The sequence below is a fragment of the Mycteria americana genome, chromosome 15 (genome assembly GCF_035582795.1).
Source record: "Mycteria americana isolate JAX WOST 10 ecotype Jacksonville Zoo and Gardens chromosome 15, USCA_MyAme_1.0, whole genome shotgun sequence".
Lineage (NCBI taxonomy): Eukaryota > Metazoa > Chordata > Aves > Ciconiiformes > Ciconiidae > Mycteria > Mycteria americana.
In genome coordinates this window covers 12,441,144-12,453,451 of record NC_134379.1, presented here as the reverse complement: position 1 = coordinate 12,453,451, position 12,308 = coordinate 12,441,144, and the positions used below count along the sequence as shown (strand labels likewise).

General features: G+C 60.2%; 1 protein-coding gene across 1 annotated transcript; it reads right to left on the bottom strand.

Moving 5' to 3' along the window:
• Nucleotides 1-6,655: 6,655 nt before the first annotated feature.
• LOC142417272 (coiled-coil domain-containing protein 183-like) lies at nucleotides 6,656-12,084 on the bottom strand. The gene is made up of 14 exons (XM_075517785.1): nucleotides 11,964-12,084; nucleotides 11,740-11,861; nucleotides 11,501-11,578; nucleotides 10,582-10,749; nucleotides 10,341-10,445; nucleotides 10,025-10,147; nucleotides 9,547-9,675; nucleotides 9,344-9,404; nucleotides 9,162-9,262; nucleotides 8,724-8,884; nucleotides 8,167-8,356; nucleotides 7,759-8,022; nucleotides 7,549-7,645; nucleotides 6,656-6,877 (listed from the first exon to the last, which is right to left on the bottom strand). The coding sequence occupies exons 1-14, from the start codon at nucleotides 12,082-12,084 to the stop codon at nucleotides 6,765-6,767; spliced, it is 1,833 nt and encodes a 610-aa protein (XP_075373900.1). The 3' UTR covers nucleotides 6,656-6,764.
• Between the last annotated feature and the right edge of the window lie 224 nt (nucleotides 12,085-12,308).

The window sequence follows — 12,308 nt, the reverse complement described above, 5'->3', positions numbered from 1 at the left end:
GGCTTCACCAGGAGCTGGCGGGGTGAAGGGGTAGCAGGGGTGGGCAGAGTGGCACCGGGATGGGTGAGCCGTGGCTCTACCCGCCTTCCAGTGGGCTTCACCCGCCTGCACCCCGTTATCCCTCCCCGCACCCTGCTGTCCTGTCCTGCACCCTGCAACCCCCCCGCACCCCGCTGTCCTCCGCACCACGCGGCTGGCCCCATCCCGCTCTCCCTGGGCCCCCCAAATCCTGCTGCGAACCAGCAGCTCCTGGCCCAGCCCAGCCCTGCTGTGCCTGGCCGGGGGTGGCAGCGAGCGGGGGGTGCGCAGGAGCAGGGGCCGGCAGTCTGGGAGGGCACCCGCACTCGTGCGGGCCTGGCCCCAGCCAGGGCAGCGTGCTGGGGCGATCCTGGGTCCCCCGCCGTGATCCCCCCCCGCCGTGACACCCGGCAGCAGCCATCACGCGCGCGGTACAGATGGGTACAGACCTGTCCCCCCGCAGGGCTGGGCTGTGGGGTGCTGGGGGAAGCACATCCCCAGGCACCCCCAGGCCCTCAGAGCCCCCTCCCACGGGCATCCCTGCCCCGATGCCTTAACCACCCTGAGCATCCTCACCCGGCCCCCACCCGCACCCCTGACACCCCATTTGAGCTCAGCAGCCCCCGCGCTGTGGGTGTGCTTGGCCCGGCCCCGTCTCCTGTGCCCACTCACTTGCTCCTGGGGTTTCCTGGCTTCCCTTAGCTGTTGTTTTACTTCCATCCGACGGCCGCTGGACGTGCAGCGGGACCCGCTGCTGCCGTGGCTCCGCTTGCTGCCCTGGGATGGCGGGTGCTGGGGACACCCACAGCCCCAGCTCATTTGCTGTGCACAGCACCCCGTGCTCCCTGCTGTCCACCCCACGGGTAGGAAGCCTGCGGACGGGGGATGGCGACACACAGCTGGAAAACCAGCCTTCCCCCCACCCTGGGGGCACCCCCGGTCCCCTATGCCCCCCCTCTGTGCCCTGTAGGTTCTCCCCGTCCCTCTTCCCCTGCACATCCTCCCTCCAGTCCTCTGATCCTAAATATCATCAGCTCCTGTGCCCCCCTCCGCTGGCACTCACCACCCCCACCCCATACCCCTGCCTGGCCCCACCCAGGTCCCCCCATTCCTCTTTACCCCATACCCGAGCCAGCTCTGTTCCCCTCGGCAGGGCTTTGCTCCCATCTGGTCCCCCCCTGCTCAAGCACCTCTACCCCCCACCGATCACCTTCAGCTCGGCTCTGGTCCCCTCCGTGCCCACTCGCACCCCCTGTGTGACACCCCGTGCACCCTCTGATCCCCTTCCCCCTCCCCATATATGCCTGGATCCTCTCTGGACCCCTCAGCTTGCTGCCTCCAAGACCCTCCCTGGGTTTCTGTGCCCCCCGTTCTGGCCTGCTCCGAGCCCCTCCGGGGCCATCCAGACCCCTCTGCCCCTTCCTCCGCTTCCCATGCGGCAGAGCCGCCTGCGAGGGCAGCGAGAGCTCGGGCAGGCTTTGCCCCCCGTGTCCCCCCATGGATGGGACCTTGCCCCACGGCCTCACAGGAAAAGGAGCCTGGAAAGGGGCTCTGCTTTTGGCTGCTCCCTCAGCTGCTTTTGGTCACCTGCTGGGACGAGTGCCAGCTGCCTCCTTCCCAAGGTAAGATCGAGCCGGTCAGGTCAGCGCGGAGGTTTTGGCAGTCGCTCTCCTCCTTGCTTGTGTTCTTCAGACGACCTGAATCACAGAGCACAAAATACTTCCCATCAATATTTCTCCCAAACAGACACCGGTGTCAGAGCCAGGGAGCTCCTGAGTGAGAGCCACGCCACCCCTGCACCGTCATTTATCCCCGTGTGGACGGCGAAAGCCTGTCGAGTGTGGTCGTATTGTTTTCCTCTGCTCAAGTGGCCAAAGCATTTCAAAGGGGTTCCCCAGATGTCCTTGGCAGAGAGCTAAGGCCAGGCTCTGCGTTTCTCTGGTCTCTGCATCACCCAAGACACACCAGTTTTGGTTTTCCACCAAGCTCAGTGGTACAGTCGATACGCTGGAGGGAAGGGGTGGCACCCAGAGGGACCTGGACAGGCTGGAGGAGTGGGTCCATGTGAACCTCATGAAGTTCAACCAGGCCAAGGGCACGGTCCTGCACCTGGGTCAGGGCAATCCCCAGTACCAGCACAGACTGGGGGATGGAGGGATGGATGGATGGATGGATGGATGGAGAGCACCCTGTGGAGAAGGACCGGGGGATACGGGTGGGTGACAAATGGGACATGAGCCGGCAATGTGGGTTTGCAGCCCATAAGTCCAAGCATCTCCTGGGCTGCATCACCAGCAGCATGGCCAGCAGGTCGAGGGAGGGGATGCTCCCCCTCTGCTCCCCTCTCCCGAGACCCCCCTGGAGCACTGCGTCCAGCTCTGGGGTCCCCAGCACAAGACAGACATGGACCTGGTAGAGCGGGTCCAGAGGAGGCCACCAAAATGGTCCGAGGGCTGGGACACCTCTGCTATGGAGAAAAGCTCCCTTGTGGGGAGCTGCCAGTCCCATCCACCGCCTGCTGCACCTTCTCCCCTTGCTGTGGGTCAGAGCTGGGGCAGGAAACCAACCCCATGGGGTCCTTCCCTCCTTTCCCAGCACTGCCTCAGTCCCACCTTGCTCCCTCCTTCATTTTACAAAGATGCTGAAACCCACCTGTGGCTAGTGATGCCAATACAGGCTATTTATTGGGCCCAAAATCACCATCACAAACATTCACCCTCTTAACATCAACATGGAAATGGAAAATGTTTGTGCTTCCTTGGGTGGAAGCAGCTCTCACCCCAAAGGCTGGGATGCGTGAACTTGCCTCCTCCCGCATCCTGCCCTTGCAGCTCCCAGCACTCCAAGACAGACCCCCCACGCTGGTGGCCCTGCCTGCATCTCCCTTCCCAGAACAGCCAACAGAGCCTCTTGTTTTGGCCCCAAACTGGCTGATTTAGCCTGGTTCCCCTTCTCCCCAGAGGATAAAACCCAGTGCTGAGGCTTCGGTGACAGTCCCAGCCTGTGCCTACCCTTCATTGCACTTCATTCCATGTGATTTTGATCACATCTTTAAAAATAAAAAACCCCAAACCCACTCAAACCCAGCCTTCCCAGGGCAGAGATATTTCTGTGCGGTGAACGCTCCGATGCAAATTCTCCGATGTCCTATTTTAGGTTTCTCGCCAGCGCCGGCACTGGCTGCAGACATCCGTGCTGGAGCTCCCGTCGAGCCTTTGGCAGTAATTACGGTGGAAGGAAATAAGGGTTTCTCAGGGCAGAAAAGGAAATCTCTCCCCTCCTTCCCTGGGCTGTGCCACCCCATGCCTGCCACCTAATGAAACCCCAACTGGCATCAGCCCTTCCTTCCCTTCCCTGTATTCATTCATTTATTCCTTATATTCATTATATTTTCCCATACTGGAGAGCCCCGTGCAGCCCCACCTCTTCTTCCAGCATTTGGGGATGTGCGCATGGGGTGAGCCCCAGCCTGGGGACCCCCCCCGCGTGGCTCTCCTGCCCCACGGTCTCTGTGGGGCGGGGGCAGTGCCCTACCATGCCCCACGCAGCTCCCTGCCCATTGCAGGCAGGCTGCCCCAGGCAGGGCGGGCCCGTATGGCTCGGGGTCACTTTGGCAGGAGGACGCCTGGGTGCTGCTCCTAACCCTGCTGCTGCCTTCCTGGGGCACCCATGCTTTTGTTGTTGGGGTTTTCTTTTAATCCAGAAACCAAGGCACTGCCTCTGGTTTCTTCTCACTCTCTCTCGTACCTCTTCGCCACTTGTCACATCCATTTCCACCGCCGCCTCTCCTGGGTCTGGGTAAGGCAGCAGCCGTCAGTCTGATTGCACCCGGCGCCGTCTGCCCGGCCGGGAGCACGCTGCGTGGCTGTGAGCGGTGGGATGACATGCCTTCCCCCCGCCTTGCAGATGTGGCGAGGATCCGGGATGCTGTGTCTGAATGCATTCAGCGAATGCTCACGATGGCAGGTGGCCTTTGTATCCTCCGCTCACAACTTGATGATTTCAGTAGACCTGAAACCCCTATGTGTGCCGTTGCTCTTTCTCTCTTTTAAAGGCAGCTAAAACATCCCAGAATTACCTTGCAGCTGGCAAATGGGCCACAGACCAGATTCTCCATCCAGCTCTAGCAGAGAGAAGTCTTCAACATGTTTTGTGGCTTCTCTGTTCCCACAGCCAGAGTGGAAAGACCAGACCAAGAGCTTGAAACATTTTTCAAGGTTTATCCCAAATTATGGGAACCCCCGCTCTAGGTGAGGAGTGTTCGCTCTGCTCTTCACCAAATACCTTTTAGAGGCTGAAGAGGAGGGAGAGGAAACACCTCAGCATATGGAGGTCTTCCCCAAAGCTTTCCAGTGTCTCTTCTTGCTCCTCTGTACATCAGGGCAGGGCACAAGGGACAAAGTACCACCATCATGCTCTAAAGTCATCCTTCGTTTCTACCAGCCACAAAACACATATTACTTGCTCCTTCTCTTCTCCTCGCCCTTCAGGGAGGAGAATGGGAGCTGGGACATTCTCAATTGTTGACCAAGAGATGCTGGATCTTGGATTCAGTGATGTCACTGCTGAGAGGTGGGTTTCTCAGCTACCTGAGACTTAGGCAGATATTTGTGGGCTCATCTCTGCTCAAGCTGGCATTCTTGGTAAGAGGAGAGATGAAAACCTTTGCTTCCCCTTGCAGCACCTTTGGTCCTCACCAAGAGAGGAAGGGAAGCCCTTCAGAAGGTCCTGAGGACATCGTAAGAGGAAACCACCCCCCCATGTAGCTAGGTGTATAAAGCTAGAGTCTCTCTATCAACTGGATTCAAACCATCCATATTTATTCAGTGGTGTGGTGACTGTGGTGACACGTCTAATAGACGTGCCCTGGAGCTGCTGCTTCTAAGCCAATTGAGATAAAAATTGATGCTCCATAGTTCTGCTGTACCAGACCTTGTAAAGGAAGGCAAACACCAGAGTTCATGTTGGCTCCTACAGCCTCGTTGTAGTTAAAACCATTTTGGCAGCAGCCACAGACAGCCTTGAAAGAGAGAAGGGATGGATGGTTTGTACAAAAGCCCATGGACAGGCAGATTTTCCATGATTTCTGGTCAATACCACCATCCCTGCAACTGTGTTGCCCCAAGGTGCCAGGGGGGCACCACGACCCCGGGGAGCACCAATCTCAACATCAGCGTGGTAGCCCTCTGCACCAAAAGCAGAGATGCCAAGTCAGCAGGAGGGCTGGTGTTGTGCGGGTATTTTGCTTCTTAATGACACCTATTTGAGCATAGCCTACCCAACGTGGCCTGGCTAAGTTTCTTCAAACCCTGGGTGTGTTGAGCATGGACAGTTTCAGAGTGGCCCAGCACCATCCACCCTTGCTGTCTGCTTGGCCCCCTGGTTTGCAGAGTATTTTCAGATTTCTGCTGCCACGACCGGGCAGCTCCTCGCAGCAGAGGACTCCCTGGTCCGGACCCCAGCCCACACCCTGGCTGTGATGGGCACCTGAGAAGGGCACAGGTGGTGGATGGGTGTAATTATAGCATGGTCTTAATTACAGAAAAGCCTGCCCATATGGCTACCGGTTCTGGGAAGCTCCATTAGAGGTGTTCACAGGCACGTCACGCTCTTTCTGGAGCTTCCTTTAAAAAACACGAGTTGTGCTGTATTTTGGCAATATAATCCCCATACCTGTAGTCACACAAACCTCCTAAGAACATTTGGTGTGACCTGCCAGTCTGCTGAGAGGCTTGGCAGAAGCAGCCATTCCTTCCCCCCAATGATGATGTCACAAGTGATGTCAGCATGAAGTACAGGGACCAAGTAGGAATGACAGTGAAAGCTTGGTCTGATGCTGATGTTCCCCTGTGGAAGCGGATGAGGTGCCAGTCTCCGGGGTCTCCAGCTGGGACTACAGGTCCCTGGCAGAAGCCCTCAGTGTTGGGTGTACTTGGGGAAACAGCACCACCTATTTGCAGCGCTGTTTTACGAGTGCCTTCGTGGAGAAGACGACGCGGCCCTCGCGGTTGGGTGTCTGTGACCCATCAGCAGGGCTGGGTACCCCACCTTGGAGCCAAAGCCCTGGTTGCTGCTGTCCTAGGTCACGCTGGGTCAGACCTTACCTCCAGGCACCTCCCTGCAGCCCAAAGGCAATGCCTGACGTTTGCTCCGAGTTTAGGGTTACGAGTACGAGTTGCACGACGTGTGTGCAGGGACCAGGGGAGGGCAGAGGCACGAAGGGTCACAGACAGGGAAGATGCGGCCCCAGCCTAGGGGCTGCATCTCAGATTTGGCTCTCCCTGTCCAAGGCAGGGTCCGTCCTTCTGCTTCCACGCACGGACACAAAGGCACCCACCTTGAGCTCCGATACCCGTACAGGTCTCATAGCTGCCTCGGACAGACACCAGGACAGGTCCCAGAGCTGTCTGGGGGGGGCAGAGGTCCCAGGAAGGTGTTGGCCCCACAGGACCAAGGGGGAGAAAGCCAGCCTGCTCGGGCTAGGAAAGCTGTCCCCACCCCAGCCCATCCCCACCTCTCCAGGGGGAGCAGCTGGGCGAGGGGCAGGGGGATGGGGCTGCCTCCAAACCCAGCTCAGCACCCCTCAGGGTTTGACCCCCATGCAGTCAGGTGACAGAAGTGACCCAGGACCCCCCGTTCCACCTTTACCACAGGCTTGGGAGGAATGAAAAAGATCTCTATTAAACCTGCTGGGAAAAGGGTACAGCAGATGGTCCGGGGCATCCAAAGCTCTCATGGAGTAACCGCTACTTCTTCTTGCCACTTTTCTTCTTGCTTTCGATCAGGTGCAGCCCCTGCTTCTTGATTTCTTCCCGCGTGAGGACAAGGCCATGGTCTTTGTCAGCAAAATCAAAGGGGTCTGGAGGAGAGAGTGGAGTGGCGCGGGCTGGGGAGGGTCTGTGGGGCCACCTCCGCTGTGCCCGTGTCCCCGGGGAGAGCCAGCACGTTTTGGAGGGCTGGTGGCATCCTGGAGAGCCCTCGGGCACAGGCACTGCTGACTGGCTCTTCCACCCCAGCATCCCAGGGTGACCTGCAGGACTTGGTGATGCCACCGCTGTGGCCTATCTCCAATGCTGCTGGGGCTTCCCATAAAGGTCTGGAGCTACGGGGTGGTGGGTACAGCTCCCACTTTGTTAAAAAAAGGTGGTAAGCTGCCAAAAGCTTGTTGTCTCCTCCAAGAGCATCCAATAGGAGGAGGCCACAGGCAGAGCCAAGCACTGATTATTCTTCACAACCAGGTGATTTTGAAGACAAGGGTCTCCCTCCTTGCCCCACAGCATCTCTCCTTGTTCCTGCTGTGGTTTGACATTTACCACCCCCCTGGCTGCCTTCGTTCTCCCACATCCCCACCTAAAACCACCACCCATGCTCAAAGCCTTGCAGACAGCCAAGGTCAGCCCCAAGGTCTGGAGGCAGCTCATGGGTTGGGGTCTGCTGGGACTGTGGGCGACAGGCAAGGATGCCCAGAAATCCCAGCAGGCAGGGGCTGGGACAGTCACTGTGGGATGTGTCCCTGCTGTGCTCTCCTACCTTGGACCCTACTGCCTAGGTCCTCCAAGGAAATCTTCAGGTTCTGTGGATCATTCGCAGTTGTTTTCTCCAGAAAATTTCTGACCTTCACAAAAGTCTGTGAAAGACACCCTGGGTTAATTGCTGAAGGGGAGGTGGGTGTTACAACCCAAGGGGTGCCCCACCTCGATGTCCCCCTGGGGGGACACACCCCGCAGTGCCCAGTGCCACCTGGGGCTGAGCTGCTACACGGCTCTTCCCTGGGGCCACCTCCATCCTCCCAGCTGGGAGCATGGCTTGGGATGGGCCATCCGGGAGATCCCCGTCTGGGTCCCCGAAGACCACAGCAGGGACGGAGCCCCCGTGCACCTCGTTGTCCTCGTCAGGGCTGTGCCTGTGGGGTGGCAGGTCGGCCACCCGCTGCACCAGGTACTGCAGCTTCTGCTCACAGTGCTGAAGCTTCTCCTCCACCCTCCTGGCCTTGACAGAATCGTCCTGGAGTCAGAGAGAGAACCACCACCTTGGTGAGGAAAATGAGCCACTTGGGGTGACGGTGGCTGCACCAACTGTCACCGTGCAGTGCCGTTGCACCACCAAGCACTGGGAGGGGCCGTGCTTGTCCCAGCGCCACGTGGGTACCTGGCCGGGCACGGTGATGCCACGCAGCCGGATGAAGAGGTTGTCGATGCCGTTTTCAAAGTTGAGCAGGAGCTCCTGGTTCCTCAGCATCTGGGCTCGCATCTGCTCCAGCCGTGCCTCTTCCCACCGCAGGTTCATCCTCAGGTCCTCCTCCAGCATCCTGGAGCCAACCACATTCACATCCATACAACTGCATAGGGGTGCAGAGACACCCCAAATCTGTTGCAAAAGCTGCTCGGGTTTCCCCCCCCCCAAATGTTGCCCCCCCACAACTGCAGACCAGAGATGCTGCCTGCAACCCAACTCCGTGCTGCTGGTACCACTTCCCACACCAGGCAAGGAGCAAGGTTCCTCCTGCTGCTGCAGCGGGAGCTTCGGGTGCTCTGCCAGGACCAAAGCTGGGGGAGCACCCTGCTCAGAAAACCTCCCGGTGCAGGAGGGGTGGGTGGCTGCAGTGGGACAGAGGAAGGGGTGCCCTGTTGGGACACCCGTGATGCACATGTCCCCCACCATGGGTGGTGGTCTGGTTGGCACGACTGTCCCGGGGCCAGCAGCACCTGGTTGTGTTGGGGGGCTGGCTAAACTTCAGCTCAGCCTGCTTCAGCTCCAGCTCCTTCAGCATCTCCTTCAGCGCCTGCTTCTTTTCCTTGCACTCCTTGACATACTGCTCCAGGTCCACCGAGGACTTCTGCTGTGCCAGGAGCCTGCCGGGGATGTCCTGGCCAGGGGAGAGCACAAGGACTCAGCCCACGGCGCTCCTGCAGGGTACAGGCTCTGGGCCGTGGCCTCAAGGAGGTTTCTGCACCATGGACCGCTGCAAGCTCATGTCATGGAGAAAAGCAGCTCCATCCCTGCCCACACAAGAGGGCCTTTGGGGGGCTCCAGGGGCAGAGGAGAGCAGATAACCCCGCAATGAAACAAGGCGAGCAGAGAGGTCTCAGCTCCCCAGGGCTCAAGCAGCCCTGGGTTTTACCGGAGATGGGTTTTTACGTTACCCAGAGGCGGGAGCACTGCACTGCAGCCTTGGCCTTCTCCATCTTCTCGGTCACCAGGGCCTCGTGCTCCATCTGGGACTTGGTGGCCTCCAGTTTGGCGCCTGGGGTGGGAGGGAAGCAGAAGGGAAGGATGCCTGCAGCTGCACCACATCCCACCCCCCTGCACCCCACCAGGCACTCACCCACCAGCGGGTCCTGCAGGTGCAGGGTTGGGAAGTCGGCGATGAGCTCGTACCTGGCTTGCTGCAAGGATGGTCATTGTCACCCCCCGAGCTGCTGGCCCCCGGGGTGAGTCGGCCCTGCAGCCGCCCCCTCCCGTGGTGGCTTGGCACTGATGCCTGCCATCTGCCCGCAGCCCTGCCTGTGCCGGGTCCCCCCAGCTCACCGCTCTCAGATGCCTTTCGCTCGCTTCCTTGAGCCAGAGTCTGTCGATGTGCACCTTCTGGGCGGCCAGGGAGCGGTACCTGAGCTCTCTCTCCGCAAGGAACTGGGTTTCCATCTCGGCCATGTCCTCCTGGAGCATATCAGAGAAGGGAGAAGTGGCTGCCAAAGCTGGAATGGACCTTTGTGAGCCAGCTGAGCTTCTGGGCTGGCCAGCGTCAAAAATGAACCTCCCCCATGTAAACAGGCCGGGAAGGAAACTGGGCAAGGAGGGTTGGAGGATGGAGCATGCTGCTTTCACCATGGCTGGTGCTTCGGGCAAGATGCGGGAGGAGCTACAGAGGCACCTGGGTTCTGTAGGCAAGCCCAGCTCAGTCTCTTCTGCTCCTTATTGCAGGAAGACTCACCAGCCTGGGCGTGTGGTGCCGTCAGTGGGCTGTGGAGGGTGGGAGAGGGCCCCAAGGTGCGCTGGACCATCTCACCTTGGTTACATCAGCAGCTTTGAGGGCATCCAAGGCCATGAGCTCCATGTCTTCCAGCTCCCTGTGGTACAGCTCGGCCGTCCTGCACAGGAGGTCCAGGTGCAGAGGCAAGTGGGCCAGCTCCTGGGACACGGGGAGCCACAGCGCATCACCCCACCGAGCCCCAGGGGTCCCCGGCGCACTGCGACAGGGGATGGAGGGGAGCAGGAGGACCTTGCCAAGCTGGGAGGGCGTCCCACCAGCGCAGCCCCTGGGGCACCTCATCGCCTTGGCAGGGGGAGCGCGTGGGATGATGGCACAGTGAGGAGCAGCTCACCTTCCTCAGGACATTCCGCACCGCCAGGTACAGGGCGGTCACCTTCTGTCCAGCGTGGACTTTCGTGAGCATCTTCTCAATGTTGTTCTCCAGCTGGCGAATCACCTGGGGCAGAGACAGGAGGGGGGGACATGGGGTGACCCAGCATGCTGAGCCCAGTGCCCACCCAGGGAACACGGAGATGGGCATTGGATTAAAGCCCCCTGCGGGTGCTGCCACCACGGGAAAGGGTCCTGGGTACCTGCACCTGCGCCTGGTGCTGCTTGTCATCCATCTGGGCATCCTGCAGCTGCTGCAGCCGCCTCTGCATCTCGTGCTGGGCTTGGCTCCGCTGCCTCATCTGGTACAGCAGCATGTTGCATGTGTTCACCCGGTCAAAGATTTCAGCCCGGAGCTTCTCCTGGGCCACCTGGATGGGCACGTGAGAGTTCGCCAGGCTGGAGGCAGCGCTCGCTGGGCACCCGTGGGAGAAGGGGGTCCTGCCTGGGAAACCCCCCCAAAGCAGAGCCGGGGACGCTGAGACATTGCTCCAGGACATTGTTACTCCCTTGGCAGGACAGGGTCTGGGAGAGCTTTGCTCTGGGGGGCTGGTTGGGGTAAGGCAGAGGTGGGCATCAACGTCTGCTGACGGCAGCAGCGGGTCGGGCTTAGGGACTCTGTGTAACACAGACCCGGGGCTGGGTGTCAATAAAATCAATCTGTGCCCCAAACGCGGATGCTGGCGGAGAGTGGCAGCACCGCTCTGTCCCTGCAAGAGGCCCCGGGCAAAGGCAGCTCTGCTGGGCCAGCATCTCTATCTCCACGGGCTTATAACCAGGTCATAACCTTGGGACAGGCAGTGAAGGGCAGAGATAGCATCTCTCTCCCAGGGATGCAGCTGGACCCTGCAGGGACCTGGGGACATGCCAGGTGGGATGTCCAGGAGCTCTGCTGTGCAAAGGATCTGCTCAGGGACCTAAAGGAGGACCTGCATGGATGGGCCCCACAGTGGAAGGGGACTCACGGGACCACCGGTGGACACCCCATATCTTGCTGCACCAGCCCTGTGGGCTGTCCTTCTGCCAGCACCAGGTCCCTCCACTGTGCACTCTGTTCTTCAGAGCGTCCCCAGAGCCCCAGGCCCCTGCAAGCAGCCCGTGCCCGCTGGACCCTGCTGTTACCTCCACCGTCTTCCTGGCCAAAGCGATGCCCAAGTGCTTCTGTGCTCCACAAGCCTCAGAGGTGGTGAGCTCGTTACACTGCGGGCGGGAGAGGGGCAGAGAGAACATCACCGCCAGCCTAGGGACGGTCACATCCTACTGCTGCCCTGAGCTGCCTGCTCCTGGAGAGGACTGGCGGAGGAGCTGACTCTGCAGGGCCAGCACCAGGCAGGGGTACAGCAGATGGGAATTGCCGGTACCTTCTGGACAATGCCCAGGGCACAGATGTCCTCCTGCACCGCCTCACGCAAGCGGGGGAGCAGCTCTCTGTTCTGGCTGAGCTTTTCCTCACACGACTGCGTGAAAAACTTTCTCCCTCGCTCTGGAGGACATTAAGGTGCTGTTGGTACCATGCAGGGCGACGGGGGGACCAAGAGCCCCCCGCCCGCCCCGGGCCGTCCCCGCGAAGCCCAAGGGGCAGCACCTTGCAAGGCGATGATGGAGCGCAGCTCCTGGACGCGCTGGCTGAGGCTTGCCCTCCGGCCCTGCGCGGCGCTGGCAGTCCTGCCTCGGCCCTCCGGCCCCGCTGTGCTGGCAGCAGCCATCGCGGCTCCGCTGTCCGGTGGAGCCGTTGCCGGGCTGTGACCACGGATGGGGCCGAGCTCCCTGCGCCTGCGGAACCGTTGCCGTGGCACCTCCAACTGCTGCGCGCCGCACACCTCCTGCTCGGCCATCGCCGCCCACAGCCCCTTCCTCTCCGCTTCTGCAGGCAAGAGATTAATTAATGGGCAGCGGGGATCCCAGCTCTGTTTCCCATCACCGTGGCTAC

Coding starts and splice junctions, on each gene's coding strand:
- LOC142417272 (XM_075517785.1), bottom strand. CDS start 12,084: ATGGCTGCTGCCAGCACAGCGGGGCCGGAGGGCCGAGGCAGGACTGCC. Junction 10,148..10,340: donor TGCGGAATGTCCTGAGGAAG/GTGAGCTGCTCC, acceptor CCCGTGTCCCAG/GAGCTGGCCCACTTGCCTCT. Junction 8,023..8,166: donor GCATCACCGTGCCCGGCCAG/GTACCCACGTGG, acceptor CTCTGACTCCAG/GACGATTCTGTCAAGGCCAG.